Raw genomic sequence first — 17,486 nt, forward strand, 5'->3', positions numbered from 1 at the left:
GGCATTTTTACCACCAATTTTAATGGGATTTGGAGACCAATGACACATTTTTAAATTGTACCATTAGAAGTAAGTCTGTAGGAATGAATGCAGAACTATACAGTTTCACAATTACAAACTTCCTCCTCCCTCTCTTATTCCCAATATTATTTTTACTGAGATCTATTTTCAATTGACTTTATACACATATGATTAACTCTATGTTAAGTAAAGAGTTCAACAAATAACATGAAGAAAAAAAGACAAAAAAAAAAAAAAAAAAACAAAGAAAATGAAACTGACCTTGACAGTAAAGACAAGGGCATCTCAAGTTACCTGTTCTTGAACTGTCAATCTCACTTCTACAGATTTCATTTTAGGTGTTCTATTAATTCTCACAGATCAGGGAGAACATATGGGTATTTGTCCCTTTGGGACTGGCTTATTTCACTAAGTGTGCTGTTTTCCAGATTCATCCATTTTGTTGCAAATGACTAGATTTCCTTTTTTTATATACTGCTGTGTAGTGTACATATCCATAGTGTACATATCCCATAATTTCTTTATCCATTCTTTGGTAGATGGGCATTTAGGTTGATTCCATGTCTTAGCTATTGTGAACTGAGCTGCAATAAACGAGGAGGTGCAGATAACTCTTTTGTTTACTGATTTCATTTCCCTTAGGTAAATTCCCAGAAGTGGGATGGCTAGATCACATGAAAGGTCTATACTCAGATTTTTGAGGTATCTCCATACTGTCTGCCATAGTGTCTTTACCAGTTTACATCCCCACTAATGTTGGATTAGGGTACCCTTTTCCTTACATCCTCTCCAGCATTTGTTGTTTGTTGATTTCTGTATGAAAGTCATTTTAACTGTGATGAGGTGAAACCTCATTGTGGTTTTGATTTGTATTTCTCTGACAGCTAGTGATTCTGAACATTACTTCATGTGTCTGTTGGCCATTTGTATTTCCTTTTTTGAAAAATTGGCGCATGTCTTATCTGGGTTGTTTTATTGTTGTGGAATTTCTTGATCTCTTTGTAGATTCTGGTTATCAATCCTTTATCAGTTGTATATTTTGCAAATAGTTTCTCCATTCTCTTCACTTTCCTGACTGCTTCTTTTGCCACACAGCAACTTCTCCATTTGAAGTAATCCCATTTGTTAATTTTAGTCCTGACTGCATGTGCCTCTGGGGTTTTTTCCAAGAACTCTGCCTATGCCAATGTCTTGCAGGGTTTCCCCAATGTTCTCTAATAATTTGATGATGTCGGGTCATAGATTTAGAATTTTAATCCATTTTGAGTGAATTTTTGTGTAATGTATAAGGTAGGGTTCTTGCTTCAGACGTCTGTATGTAGAAATCCAGTTTCCCCACCACCATTTGTTAAAAGAGACTGTCCTTGCTTCAGGGATTGGTTTTAGCTCCTTGGTAAAATATACGTTCATTGTAGATGTTTAGATTGATTTCTGGTGTTTCTATTATTTTTCATTGGTCTATCCATCTGTTTTTGTACCAATACCAGAATGTGTTGATCATAACTGCCTTGTAGTATGTCTTGAAATCTGATATTGTGATGCCTCCAGCTTTATTTTTGTTATTTAAGATTGTTGTAGTTATTTGAGGTCTCATATGCCTCCATATCAATTTCAACATTATCAGAAGACCATCCACCCAGACCAAGTGGTATTTATCCCTGGTATGCAGGGATGGTCCAACATTCACAAATCAATCAAATACAACACTTCCATTTTCATGGATTGGAAGAATCAATATCATCAAAATATCCATTCTTCCAAAAGCAATGTACAGTTTCAATGTGATACCAATCAAAATACCAAAGACATTCTTCCCAGATCGAGAAAAAAAATGGGATGTTGTATTTTTTAATGTTAATGAAAAGCAAAAAAGAAAAAAGTGTACTTCTTCCCTTTATTTCTTCAACCTTGTGACAGAGATTGTGGATACCTCAGTGACAAATCAAGTCTCCGTCACTATCTTGTGGCATGAACAGTAACAAGAGGAGCAGATGCTACAAACAATCAACAGATTGCAATAACAGTCCTTAAACCAAGGAAGAACAAATTGTGTAATGACTTATTCTCATCCCCTAGAATAAAGTTCCAACTTCCCGTCTGGTCTCAATTAATTATGTGGCTTTATCTTCTGTGAGTTATCACCACTCATACTAGATTACTTACTATTGTGAAATCTTCCAAGCTTTCTCACCTCTTTCTCTCTTTTTCTTGGCTTACATGGCAAAAGTTTGCCTTTCATCTCCAACTATTAAAGCCCTCTCAATCATCAGGGGTCACACAGCTTCCTATACAAAGCATTTATGATTGCTTTGAAACCCAGTTTGCCTCTGTTCTCTATACTTCTCCCTTAAGTGTTTGTTTGAACCTGTGTTTGTAACCCTGCATCTTTCAACAAATATTTATTGAGTTCCCAATCTGTACTGGGTTTTTACTGGGAGCCTATTTCATAGGCTGTATGTTATATAATCTTAAGTTGAGTGTATATAACCTCTACCACATTAAATTGTAACCCTATTATTCATCTCTGTATCTCCCATCAGTGCTTGGGACAGAGTAGCTATACAGTAACTGTGTGTTTGATTGAATTGGATTTTCTACATACAGATCATACTAAGGTAGTAAGGTTTTTATTATTTGCCATCTGAAAGATCATATATCTTCCAATGTGTTTATACTATTTTTTAAAAAATGGTATCTAGTGACAGTATACTTAGCAAGAAATCTTACAAAATTTCAACTATGTGAGAAATGAAATAGCATTTTTTAAAAAAAAAACTACTTTAGTCAATTTTCTTTGAGGGAACACCTAAACTATCTATGCTTTTCCAGTTTATAATGATGGATAACTGTACTTGATTTTCTCACCTTTGTACCATCTCTTTTATAATATTTATTTAGTCATCATTTTTATTTTCTTTCAAAAGTGATTTAAGAATTTTTTCCTTAAGGTAATAGACCTTAGGGGATCATTTATATGCACTCAAAACATCAGTGGTATTAACTGCAACTTGATGCATGATCAATTACATTGCTAATTCACTTGTCCAAGTTGGTCTCAAAGCTGGCTCAAAACACTAAGATGATTATGCTTCAGTTCATTTATTTCAGTCACATAAATCAGGTCTGAACTTTCAAGTGCAGTTATAAGGTGTTTTTTTTTTCATCTTTTCATCTCCAGTGTATTTTGACTATCTTACTTTCTTGGAGTTTGCGTTTCAAGCAGATTTTCTGCTTCACAGATTTGGATTTGTCTTTAAACCCAAGTGGGGAAGTGACCAAGCAGATTGGTGATTCCCTGCCTGTGTCATGCACAATATCTGCAAGTAGGAATGCAACCGTGGTGTGGATGAAAGTAAGTGATATTTTTGGTACTGTCCTACTGTTTGAGCTGATTTCTTTGTTATATTATATTCATATATATATTCACTGATAACAGGTTTATATACCCACACTTAGGCTGTCTCTTTTTCTTTGTAATAATACAAACCAAATTACACAAAAACTTTAGAGGTACTCAGAAACAGTGTGGCATCCATGACCGATGCTCCAAAACTTAATTTGGAGCATTATTTTAACTATATATGTGTGCTAAGTGATTTTACACATGCACGTACACACACACACACACACACACACATACAGCTATGTACTTTGGAGATTAACAATTTACAATGTGTTTTTTACTCACATTATTCTCAAATGAGCTGTTTGAAGGCTACTTATATGCATGGATTTCAAATATTTTTTGCAAAATAAATATATTTTAATTCCACTTTACATGAAATTTCATTTTTGTTAATTGATGGGGAAAGGGGTAAATATTCTAGTAGACAAAAACCATCTAATCTTAGGATTTCTTAGTTTTCTATTTAGAGGTTCAATTCCTAGTAAAATAGAATTTTTTCTGTATTTCAGATGATATTTGAAGTTAAATGTTATGTTTTCTTTGTTCATATACCTTAGTATAATAATTTGTTAAGAGTTTCTTTAAAAAAATCAGTCTTCCATGGAGTTGAAGCACAGTGAGTTAAGCCACTGCATGGGATGCTCGCTTCTCATATTTTATTTGGATCCTAGCTACTCCACACTTCCTATCCAGCTTCCTGCTCATGTACTTGAGAGGTCACAGATAATGGCTCAAGTACTTGGGTTTCTGTCATGCACATGGGAGAGTTCCTTGCCTAGCTTCAAACTGACCTAGCCCTGGCTGGTTTTGGCATCTGGGGAATAAGCTAGCAAATGGAAGCTCGCTCTCTCTCTGTGTCTGTATTTCTCCCTCTCTCTGACACTGTACATTTTAAACAAATAAATCTTAAAACAAACATCCATTCTTTTCATAATTGTCATGGCTCTGTAATGGATCCCCTATATTGATAACAGTTCTGATGCAGTAACTTGAAAATAAATATACCCATTGCTGAAATCTCCATCAACTGCAATTAGCAGGTATCCTCAATTGAGAACTTCCCTTAATAGAAACCATTGCATTATTCATATAATTAAGTTTGCATAGTAACTCAATATGGTAAGTTATTACCCCATTTCATTAACAAAGAAAACTAAGTCACCAAATTGTATGTACTTGTTCCAGATTGCAAATTTAGTAATAGAAGAGACTGAAATAAAATTCCAATATGTCTCACTCCAAAACTACAAAGGAAAAAGGAAATCTATATTTGGAAACCTCTGAAGTTAAGAAAATTTTTCAGTAGACCCAAAATAATAATTTTAGTCTTATCATGCCTTGTGAAATACTTGACTTTTTACTTAATCAGGACAACATCAAGCTTCGATCTAGCCCATCGTTTTCCAGTCTTCAGTATCAGGATGCTGGAAACTATGTCTGTGAAACTGCTCTACAAGAAGTTGAAGGCCTGAAGAAAAGAGAGTCCCTGACTCTCATTGTAGAAGGTAAATGAGATACTTCTCACCAATGCAGATTTTTCTTTGAGGAAAAAAAAAAAAAAAGATGGTCTCTTTTATGATAATGGTTCAACATTAAACTTTAATTGTAATAATATTCTAGGAAAACCTCAAATCAAAATGACAAAGAAAACTGATCCCAGTGGACTATCTAAAACAATAATCTGCCACGTAGAGGGTTTTCCAAAGCCAGCTATACAGTGGACCATTACTGGCAGTGGAAGCGTCATAAACCAAGTAAGTATTTGTCTTCTGTTCTATGCTGTACTTGGTCCATGGAGAGTTTTTTTAGGTACCTAAACTACATAAAGGTTTGTTGCCACTTGAAATTTGCAGTGTATTCTCAGGGGAAGCTCTTGCTAACTTTTTAATTTTCCCAAAGGAAGAACATGACTCAAAGAGAAATTTTAAATTCCAGGGTCATGGAAAATGAAAGAAATATTATCTGTTTTTAAAGGAATGTAAATCTGATGTTGTTCCATGGTTGTTAACTTCTGAAATATTCAGGCATAAAGGTATATACTTTTCTACATCATAAATTGACACATAGGAATATAAGTAGACTTCATTAGTTTGCTTGCTGAAGCACATAAAGGAATATTTCTTCTTGAAACTGGGCCTTGAGTGTGGGAAAAGTACAGTAATTGCTTGTGCACATTTGTTTTGATTTGCCTATGATTGAACTCAGTTCAGAATAAAGAAAGTGTCCTGTTCTGAACAAGAGGGTTGAACCAAACTTTAATATCTTTACCCCTCATGGGCATTTTCATAATAGCAAAGGGCTAAGAACATATGAATGTATCAGTAATTTTCTACTAATATTAAGTCTTTGACACAAAAAGAAAAGAAAAAAAAAAGGTGAGGATGTGCCCTGTCACCAGGTGTTCAGAACTATAATCCTACAACATTTCCAATTTGCTTGTGTTACAAACCTACCTGTAAATTCCATTTTCTCCACACAATCTTCACATCACCTCTTCTCAGGAGGAATAATTAAAGACTTTACCAGCACCTAGAGGTGCCATTTGATTATTTGAATCTTCCATTCTGCCTTCCTCCCAGCTTTGGACCCAGTTGAAATTTGAGAAGATGTCTATAAACAAACACCTGCAAAATAATTTTAAGTCAAAATCTCCACTCATCCTCTACCAGGGAAGTCAGACCACAGTTCACCTTAGGCAACGTAGCTTTGCACAGCAATGTGGATTTTGGCTCATTCCCCTATGGATGATGCATTTCTGTTGGCATGATTTTGGGTATGGGACACCCCTGTAGCAAATGACTCCTGATTTGTTTAAGTATGATGGGACACACAGCTGAGAGGCCATGCCAGAGAAGAGCACAGAGGCTCTGGACCCTTTCAACTTAAGGAAATGCAGTTTCTTGATTCAGAATAAAGATCTAAACCTCTGGAATTGCTGACAACCTATGAAGCTATTTTATATCATCAAATGCTAAAAACATAGAAATGTTTCTTTTCTACTCTCTCCTTTTTGCTCTTTAGTTCAGTTAAGTAATAAGTGCAGTAAAACGAAACCTTCAGGTACTAATAATACAAGAATAAGAACTAGAAAAATAAGCACATAGTGAATGTCTGATGAATGAAAGGATACAAAGATTTAAAAGGCTATCCTGGAAATGAAAAAATGTACTTTATTAGAGCAAGGTAAAAAAAAACAGGGTCTTAATGAGAAAACCCTATGAAAAATCCTAGTAGGTAGGATAAAAGTAGCAGATGAATTTCCTATGAGCCAGAAATAATAATTCCATTTTTCTTTGTCAAGGAGAAGGATTGATTCTGACCCGTTAGGTGATATGTTGTTTTTCTTTTCTAAGTTTGTGCTGATCAATCCACAATCTTTTATTTGTTCATTCCTCAAACACATGCCAAATCTATTATTTTACAACTAGGATGTATCTTTACCCTTCCTCCACCCCCAGGAACTGGAAGAAATCCCGCCTTTGTCCTTAAGGTACTTAGAGTATAATTAAGGAAAAAGCAAGCAGAGAGCTATCTAGGACATGATGTGTAAAAATGACTGAGAAAATAATATATAGTATATATTAGCTTCAGTCATGTTGAATTTTGGAGTCAAATTCTAGGAGATGAGATTAAAGTCTATGGTTTCTTATATTTGAAGGATTTAAATACAATGATTGCCCTTGTTAATATCTCACAAAATTCAGACTTAGAAGTAACTAAAAAAAGAGTCCATCATCTGTATTTAGCCCAAAAAAATCTAGAAAACAAAGATTTTATTTACCAATGAACAATCATACATACATATATATGCACTTAGATGTAGTGGTTTAAGGTAAAGGAATTAACTCCTGCAAGCAGAAGCAGTTTCCAAATTCATAATTAAATTCATACGTTTATTGAGGGAAAGAGGTGATTAGATCTTAACTGCTTAATTATTTTGAGATGAATATCATCATGCCAAAATGGTGACTACACCTGCATATCTATTGAAAGTTTAATTTAACATTAGAAGTCACAATTGAAAAAAAAAAAAAGAAACCCCATTGTGGATTACTAGTCTTTTTCTTACCTGCTGTAGATATAGGCATACAATCCTTTCTTTTTTTTTTAATATTTTCTTTATTTATTTGAGAGGTAGAGTTATAGACAGTGAGAGGTAGAGACAGAGAGAAAGGTCTTCCTTCCGTTAGTTCACTCCCCAGATGGCCGCAATAGCCAGAGCTGCACCGATCTGAAGCCAGGATCCAGGTGCTTCCTCTGGTCTCCCATGCAGGTGCAGGGGCCCAAGCACTTGGGCCATCTTCCACTGCTTTCCCAGGCCATAGCAGAGAGCTGGATTGGAAGAGGGACAGCCGGGACTAGAACTGGCGCCCTACCTTACACATACTCACGAACAGTAGCATGTACTAAAGAACCACAACTGTCCTATTTCATCCCTTATTATTCTTTCCCATGTTTTTCTATTTTCATTTCTAAACCCATCTTCCTTTTTTTTTTCCAGACAGAGGAATCCCCTTATATCAATGGCAGGTATTATAGTAAAATTATCATTTCCCCTGAAGAGAATGTTACTTTAACTTGCGCAGCAGAAAACCAACTGGAGAGAACAGTAAACTCCTTGAATGTCTCTGCTAGTGAGTATTTCATTTCTGGCATTAAAAAGTAAGAAAAGTTGAAGTTATTCTTCATTAGTTTAAAATCTTCAGTTCCATCTTCCTGTACTGCATTATGGTAAGTTTTATTTATTTATTTTACATTTGGTATCATCATCATGAGGTTATTTTTTCTTTTTTCCTGGTTTCCATACTTGTATTATCCTTGTCTTGACAGTTAAATCATTTCATGTTTTATGAATCAGAGACTTTATCTAATCAAAGAATATTTCCCAAGAGCAGCAGAAAATAAGAAGGAAAGAAGTTGCTCTTTTTTAATACATGTTTTGTGTTCAGTGCAGAGTTAAGTCAGTCAATCATAAAATATTCTTGTAATAGTTCTAAATTTAGTAAATTTTAATTCCCTTTAATCTGTTATTTTGCACTCCACTTTTTGGTGGTGTTCTCCTACTCTTATTTTGAATAGGAATGTCAAAAACTTCATCATTCCACATAGTAATAGTAGAACTGATAGAATTCATGAAATTTGGCCTCAAAAATTGTTCCTTTTGTTATATCATATTTGAATCATGGCCAAAAATCAGAAAAAAATGATACTAACTTAGATAAGTTAAAAAAAATAATTGCTGAAATCAGTGTTACAAATATTTTCCAACAGCAGCTTCTGCTGAAAACAATTGCTATTTAATATGAAATTATTTTTCATCTTCATTTCTGCTGTTGTTCCTAGTGCTATGTCCACTTTAAATCAGGACTGTCCTAGAATGAGGTTCAATCTGGACAGGCTGTTGACTGACCCATCAAAATTTCATTCTTCAGTCAATCAGAATCCTGAATGTCACATCAGCAAGCTATGGATGCACTGTTAATTGCCTAAAGATGATGATCCTTAATAGATTATAAGTGCACTATAAAGGCCTGATGGATTGACAGGAGAAAAGAACCAAATTTAATTCTAAAATAGGAGCATTGACTTTTCACAATGCAATTCCACAAGTGTTGATTTGCCATTCCTAGAAGAGAACCTATCCGTTCTTCCTGAACAAAAGTCTCTCTTTTTATTCTAAGCCATTGAATGATGTGCTTTAGTTTTCTAGGTCTTGTAGAGCTTGATCAACATTTAATACATTTTCAAATTCAATGAGCACCTCCTGAGATTACAATTTAGTATATATGAGGAGGAATCTGAGAATATGATTTATATCAAACATCACAGCAGATTTGATGTAGGGCCATGCAATCTGAAAATATTCATATAGTTTAATATTAGATGATAATCAGCAATAGCAGTGATTCTTAAAATGAGCCAAGAGCTTGGCACTATCAGAGACATTTGGAAGGCTCTTGAAATCACTGCATATTTGCTTGGTAATCTCTAAGGCATCCTCAGTTTTAACTTCAATCTCAGTTGCTGTATGAACATCTCTATGATAGGTTCTTGGCAATAAAAAATGAAAATGATTTCTCCTATATTGACGCAAGTAAAAGTGAGGAACACCAAATCATAGACTTCTTTGGTGCCAACTTGTTTCTCTTATTAAAGAAGTACTATTAAAAGGTGATAGATAGTGGAAAAATTAATATGGCTTTCATATTAACACTATAGCTTGTCAGTTGTAAAATTTTCTATAATAGATTAATACGTTCACAATTTTAACTACTTTTTTTCCTTAAAAATTAATTTCTTTGCAGGGAATTTCATGTTCTGTTAATTGTGATTTTTTTTTACCCTTAGCTCTAGAATAGATATTTTATCTTTGACTACTATAACATCATACTATAATGGTAAAGGTGACTTTCATATATCAACAAATTTTGTTTTTAATTTCATATTAACATTTTTCATTTCAGTAAGTATTCCAGAACACGATGAGGCAGACGAGATAAGTGGTAGGTACTATGCTGCCGACTTCTTCCTTAATTATCAGCTCAAGATTTATGAAGTGTCATTGGACAAGTAATTTTCCCAGCTGTCCTTAATTTCAACTTGAATTAAAATACAAAATGAGACAAGATAGTAAGAATGCTAAAATTTTGCCCTTTAAAATCACAAGTTTGCATGTTAATCACAGTAGTGAGCCTTAGTCACTTTTAATAAGTAATAACTAGATTGATTTATTTTTTCAAATTCTTGGCATTTTCTGTAATTGCATGGAATTTTCTTTTTTGTTATAGATGAAAACAGAGAAAAGGTGAATGATCAAGCAAAACTAATTGTGGGAATTGTTGTTGGTCTCCTCCTTGCTGCTCTTGTTGCTGGTGTCGTCTACTGGCTATACATGAAGAAATCAAAGTAAGTTGTGAAAAATAATCTTCATTGTTTACTGAATTTTATTGAGAGATAATACTGTGTATCAATTATCTTCACTCCAGCTGTGCTTATAATTTCTATAGTAAGAAAGGTATATTCCCCAAATCAGAGTGATCATATTTTATTTCACCTCACAGGAACTTCATTGTCAACATCAGAGACATGGTCTGGGGTTTGAGTTCACATGTGTCTCTTTAATTTTCCAAGCCATTAGTCTGAGTCCAACTACCAGAGATTTTCTATGCATAATTATGTAGATATTTTAAAAGCATGTACTGGCTAAAAATCACATATCCTAAATTTTTTGGTTAAGATTGGCAAAGATTAATTGAAAGTGGTTAATACCTATTGTAGAGACTTTCTAGGTGTCATTACATGGACAACAGCCATGGAATAAAACTGGCCAGGAATAAAACTACTAATAACATTGGAGGATCTTGTCATTGCTACCTCATTCTATTTACTTGAGTTTGCTCCAAATGAGAATCTATTTCAGAGAGACATACATGATTATTTTGGCTTAAAATTAAAAAAAAAAAAAACTGGCCGGCGCCGCGGCTCACTAGGCTAATCCTCCGCCTAGCGGCGCCGGCACACCGGGTTCTAGTCCCAGTCGGGGCTCCGGATTCTGTCCCGGTTGCCCCTCTTCCAGGCCAGCCCTCTGCTGTGGCCAGGGAGTGCAGTGGAGGATGGCCCAGGTGCTTGGGCCCTGCACCCCATGGGAGACCAGGAAAAGCACCTGGCTCCTGGCTCCTGCCATCGGATCAGCGCGCTGCGCCGGCCGCAGCGCGCCGGCCGCGGCGGCCATTGGAGGGTGAACCAACGGCAAAGGAAGACCTTTCTCTCTGTCTCTCTCTCTCACTGTCCACTCTGCCTGTCGAAATAAAAAAAAAAAAAAAAAAAAAAACTGATTAGACAAAGTACAAAGATTACTTTTAAAATGCCTGTGATGGTGTGTGATTGAAAACTAATAGGAGCAAGTGTTTGGTTTAGGACTTAATCTACGGTTGGGATGCCTATCCTATATTGGAGTAGGTTGGTTTCAAATCCCAGTTCTGCTCCTAATTTCAGCTTCCTGCTATTGTGTACAGTGGGAGCAGGTGGCTGATGGCTCTAGTAATTGGGTCCCTGTCACCCACGTGGTCACCCTAGATTGAGTTCCCAATCCCTAGCTTTTGTCAGGCTCAGCTTCTGCTTCTGCAAGCATTTTGGGAGTGAACTAGGGGATGAGAATCTGTGAACTCTCCCTCTCTCTTTCTCCCTCCCTCTCAGAATTTTAAAGAGTAATCAGTTAAAAGTATTAGTCATGTAATACTATATAGTATGAACCTTATCATCATCTAAGAATGATTTATAATGAAATTTTGATGAACCAGTGAAGATTTTTAATATACACACATGCCTAATACTTCTCCTTGCCTCCTCAATCCTAGCTTCAGATGTCATTGCACAGGAAAGGGTTTCTAGCATTTGCAATTTTTTAAAAGTCACATTAGTGATTCTGTGGCAATATTTAGATTCCAAACATGGATTTTAACCTCCCTTATCTTATAAATGAGAAAATTGATATTTGCAGTGAGATGTTTATAACTAGTGGCGACTTTGTACTTAATTACATATTTTTCTTTTGTTGATATATCCCCTTTAAGAGCCTCAGGAAAGTTAACTTAAAATAAAATTAGAAGAAAAAGAAGGCTCCAAAGAGGATCCATAATCTCACCCTAAAAAGATGTTGATTCCAATAAAGCAGTAGCTCAGCAATTTTAGAGTCACGTAACAAGAAAGGAATGTATTGAGCTCATTTGTTCTCATAGCAGATCCGTGAAGCAGATACAATCAATATATATGTTTTCACACTTGAAAAATCTGAGGCAGAGAATGGTTACATGACTTGCCTTTTTAAAAAAAAATATTTATTTTATTTATTTGAAAGACAGAGTTACTAAGAGAGATAGAGACAGACACACAGAGAGTTGTCTTCTGTCTGCTTGTTCACTCCCCAAATGGCTGCAATGGCCAGAACTGAGCTGATCTGAAGCCAGGAGCCAGGAGCTTGTGGATGCAGGGTCCCAAGGACTTGGGCCATCCTCTGCTGCTTTCCCAGGAACATTAGCAGAGAGTGGGACCGGAAGTGGAGCAGCCTGGAATCAAACTGGAGCCCGTATGGGATGCTGGTGCTGCAGGCTGGGCTTTTCCCCACTGCACCAAGCAGTGGCCCCAAGGTTACACCGTTTGCAATGAACTGATTATTATTTGATTGAATGTAGTAATGTTGAGAATCTTTGCACTTAATCACTGGGCCTCTCTTTTCATGTATAATTTTTTTTTATTGTGTGCTGTGACCAATGTTCATGATGTCCATCCTCACACTAGGGAACAGCCACTCCTGATCTTGCATGTCACTCCCCAGTCTTGAAAAGACTCCACCAATACTTAGTGTACTATTCAGGCTTCCCCAGAGTCAGACCAACGTGCACACACACGTGTGTGTGTCTGTCTGTATTTGTGTGCAAAGAAAGATGTATTATAAGGAATAGACTTATGTGATTATGGAAGTTGAGAAGTCCCAACATCTATCTTCAGAAAGCCAAAGACCCAGGAGAGCTGATATGCAGTTCCTTTCTTTATGCAAAACCTTGAGAGCCAGGAGAGTCAATGTTAATTCCAATCTGAAACCCAGCAGGATGGAGTCTCATCAGAGGCCAATGTTTTAGTCCAAGTCTTTAAGGCAGTGAAAAAACAGCTCAAGTAATTAGGCAGGAGTTCCCTCTTACTAAGCCTTTTTCTTCCATTTAGACCTTCAATAGATTGAGTGAGGACCAGCCATTTATGGATAGACAATCTGCTTTACTTACTCTTTCTATTCAAATATTAATCTCATCCAGAAGCAGCGTCATAGCCACAGCCAGAATAGTGTTTGACTGGATCTCTGGATACCATGAGGCTCAGTCAAGTTGACACATAGTTAACTGTCACACTTGGCAAAAAACATGTTCTATTTCTCACTGAACATTTTACCTACAAACACATCATATGCATTTGTGTCCATGTTGTCTATAGAAAATTTAGAAGTCCTATACCATGTATAGGAAGGAAATATGGTTCCTACAGCCAATTATCTATTACCAAAAATTCTCATTTTGTGTGTAGAAGTTTCCTGATGACCAAAATCCAGTCCACTTGTGTAATACATCATAAGGCATTTACAAATATGACCACTTTGTGCTTTAGGGTATATCCATTTTATGAGGGCTTCTGATGTACTACAACAGTGATTTTGTTTCTTAAGAGAATGAAAATGTTTCACTTTATCCAGAAAATTAATTGAAAAGCAAACTGTGGCACTCTATATTATGGTTAGGTGAATGCTAAATTAGTGAGACAACTCTGTATTTTAATCATCCTTTTCCAATGACCAGATTTTTACCAGACATTATTTGTTCATATATATTTATATATGTGTATTTGTATATATATATATGCATATGTACATATATATATAAAGCAATTTGTGTGTTTTGTGTGTGTAGATAGTAACTTGCTTCATTAGCTATTACCATATGGTGACCCAAAATTAAAATCATGGATAAATAAATGCTGGGCACTTATCTTCATAATGTCTTTAGGCTAAAGCCACAGGCATTTTCTTCAAAGCATCTCTTTAAATTAAATTCAACTTTTACCACCTAGCTTGAACATTCATCTATAACTGTTGTTATTTGAAAAACATATTAAGTTTGATAAAGTTAGTATTATTTGTAACCAAATTGATAAATTATAATTGTCATCCCAAACACGAGAGAGTTTTCATTAAGAATGTGTGGAATACTTCAGATTTGCTTACTAGTTTACATTCCCAATTAGTTAATTCCTTGCTTGCACCCTCTGAAACAAGCCAGTATTTTAGCTATGAGTTAATGTTCTTAACCCTTTCAGCCACTAGTCCAAAGGAATGTAGAATCCTGGTAAGAGCTTTCTGGTTAAGAATTTCTGAGGCTATTTTTGTGATACAGCTAGCAAAGCAGTGAAATGTTAGCAACATTTAGGGAAAGCTCTTTAAATTGGTTATTTTTAAAAGCTTAGGAAGAAGATAAGAGAAACTTTTCTTTATTCCTTGGGAAAATTAAGAGTACACTTATTAATAGACCTTACTCAACTAGTGTGCACTCCCTTCCACGAATAAGAGCTTCATATTGTTATACGTACTTCAAATATGGAATACCATAGCAAGAAATACTTAGCAATTGTGTTCTTCATTATTATGAGTACATTAATTGAGTGAGGACTTCCGACTCCTCTGTGATTTTAATCCATGTAAATGCTTACCAGAGCTTTTGAAAAACTAGAAACATTTGAATAATGAGAAGAGATGTCTCTGGTCATTTCCCATCTATGTAAAGTATTAGCTGGCATGGTCAGGCAAAAGGCATTCAATAACTAATTCCACTCCATGTCTAGTTACTTAATAGGTAGTAAAACATTAAAGAACTATAGATAATTTTGATGACTTTTAAATTATTTATCCCATTTCTCTCCACTCTGTTTTCTGCAAATACTTTTACTTCTGTAGAAAATTAAAGGTTACTGTTTGAGATCCAGATCTTCTCTTGTGTGTCTCATATTATGAGATTTAGTAGAAAAAGAAAAGAGAGAGTGGGCATTTGGCCTAGTGGTAACCATGCTTGTGTCCCACATTGCAGTACCTGGGTTCAGTTTCCAGCTCTGGCTCCTGACTCCAGCTTCCTGCTAAGGCAGATCTTTGGAGGAAGCAGTGATGGCTCAATTGGATTCTTGTTGATCCACCTACTTCAACCCCGTCCAGCCCCAGCCATTACAGGCATCTGGGGCTTGACTGTACTCCCTCTGTCTCTCTCTGATTGCCTTTTAAATAAATAAATTTAAAGATATAAACCAAAAAGTCAAAATAACGGAATGTAAAGAAAATGTATAGAGGCGACATGATAGAGCCACAGATTTATTCAGGTAAAGTTTATTAACACCATGATTTCTGGTCTGATTGCATTTACGAGACCCTGACCACCATATTTTTTCCTCTGAGCTGAGATCAAGTATTAACTAAACATTTATAATCTTGAAATACTCATTGAGTATATTTTGATATTTACATTTTGCAACAGAAATTCAAGATTTTTTTCATGAAAATTATTATGTATACATACATACTTCAAGATGTTTGTGAAAGTGGAATTAAAAGAAGTCTATTTTGTTGAAAAAATCTTGGAAATTTGTGCATAGTTTTCTATAAAAAGCATTTCCATAGACTTTTGGAAGTTCTCTTCATATTTTGTAAGTTTTTGCACCAAAAATAGTTTATCTTTTAATTCATTTTCTAAGATATTAGGAGTATCCATGTAGATAATGTATAAATCTTAAAAGCACAAATATGCTGTGTTAACTCTGCCTTATATGGTGTAGTGTAATCAGAAGAAATCAGAGACAGTCTTAAATTGGCTGTAAGGTTGAAGAAGACCTGTGATAATACTGAAACCATAGAAAACAATGCTATGTTAAACCTTTCTAGCATCCTCCTTAGTATCTCTTGATATATATAGAACAAGATCTTTACAGAAAGTTTTAACTGAATGCTATCTTCCATTCAATAGGTACTCTAAAGTCAAATATATGTCTGCATGAGGGAGATGGGTCTTCATTGAACAAATTGAAAAGATAGGCTAGAGGACCACTTTCAGTGTATGTTTAGTGATTCCTCATGTCTTGCTACCTGTACACCTACTTTCTTTTCTTTTCGGGGTGGGAGGAGAAACTTTTAGTAAATTCCCAACAATTTAATGAGCTGCATACAATTAACCTAATTTCATGGCATGTAAATCTCAGAGGGCTTAACCTGCCCAGGATATCATAAATTGTGAGTACTTTATTTTAAATCCCTTATGCTTTCAAATATATTTTGCTGCTTTACCTACACTTCTTTGTAATTAAAATTTCTGCTATGAATTTGATTGCTTGCTGGTCTTTAATACAGTGCTTGGAAGAAGGGGTGTATTTTTTATTTTTAAATTTTATTTAAAGTACACAAGTTTCATGTATTTCATACCTACAGACTTAGGAACATACTGATACTTCTCACCTTGCCCTCCCTCCTGCCTACGCTCCAACTATTCTTTATTCTCCCTCTCCTATTGCCATGCTTAATATTTACAAAGCTAACATAGCCTTTCTACTTGTGTCAGAAGTCAAGATAACGTAAGTTTTGGCTTCTTTCTGTTTCTCTATCCATAGCCTACCAGGCAACTGGAAGAAAACAAAAAAGAAAATTTCTCATTTATTCTATTAAGCCATAAAAATAGAGTGGATTAGAGAGAAAACAGGATAATGTGGAGATGGCATTTCATCATTGTGGTCTCCTCTTGTTACAGGAGGATGGAGATGATCTCAATTCTTGTCTCACATCAAAGAATTTCCATGCAGACAGGGGCGATCTGAGCAGAGTGAAATTATCATAGTGAGAAAACCCTTGCCACAGCAGTCAGAATGGGGCAGCCAAATGGAGGAGTTGCCCCAGAAACAAGCCAATTCTGGGTCTTTTATACACAAAAGTGACTACCTAGATTTACCCAATTAAGGGAGAAGCAGAACAGCAGCTAACAACCAATGAGAGCACTAGAATACCAGTCAAGAGGCTGGAATAATAACTAATCATAGGGAAATACAAAACCCATCAGAGGGCTGGAATTATAATCCTATCTAGCCTATTCCCATGATAAAAAGGAAAAAAAAAAAAAAAACTAAAAGTTCCTTCTGGCAGCCTCTGAAAAGAGACAAGCATTTCGTCCACTCTTTAAGGGACTCTGCCCCTTTTTCTCATTCCTAGGGTGACCTAACTGCCTATTAGCTCATCTAACTCCTCACACTCTGTAAATGTTCGTTCAGTTCCATTTAAAATAGAAATAGATGTTTGTTTTAATTATGTTTTCAAAAGGTTAAGGGGAAAAGGCCTGTTCCTTGCCATGAGCCAGGCTTCTCCCTGTCTTATCATTAACCACAATAAGAAAAAACTGAACCAGGTTGCTGAATGTATGCAAGCAAAAACCTTGGTTCTTGCAGATTGAGTATTTTTAAATTTATTTGGATCTTCCAATCATTTACCTAATGG

General features: G+C 35.5%; 1 protein-coding gene across 2 annotated transcripts in view; it reads left to right on the forward strand.

Moving 5' to 3' along the window:
- Window positions 1-17,486, forward strand: part of ALCAM (activated leukocyte cell adhesion molecule) — a 209,886-nt gene that overhangs the window by 182,269 nt on the left and 10,131 nt on the right. Inside the window, exons 9-14 of one of the 2 annotated variants that reach the window (XM_002716725.5) lie at window positions 3,261-3,373; window positions 4,797-4,932; window positions 5,048-5,181; window positions 7,929-8,061; window positions 9,892-9,930; window positions 10,216-10,333. In XM_002716725.5, coding sequence (XP_002716771.2) covers window positions 3,261-3,373; window positions 4,797-4,932; window positions 5,048-5,181; window positions 7,929-8,061; window positions 9,892-9,930; window positions 10,216-10,333 — 673 coding nt within the window. The remainder of the gene's footprint in view (window positions 1-3,260; window positions 3,374-4,796; window positions 4,933-5,047; window positions 5,182-7,928; window positions 8,062-9,891; window positions 9,931-10,215; window positions 10,334-17,486) is intronic. The other variant, XM_008267007.4, reaches the window with a different exon arrangement.

This window comes from Oryctolagus cuniculus, chromosome 4 (assembly GCF_964237555.1).
Source record: "Oryctolagus cuniculus chromosome 4, mOryCun1.1, whole genome shotgun sequence".
NCBI classification, from domain to species: Eukaryota; Metazoa; Chordata; class Mammalia; order Lagomorpha; family Leporidae; genus Oryctolagus; species Oryctolagus cuniculus.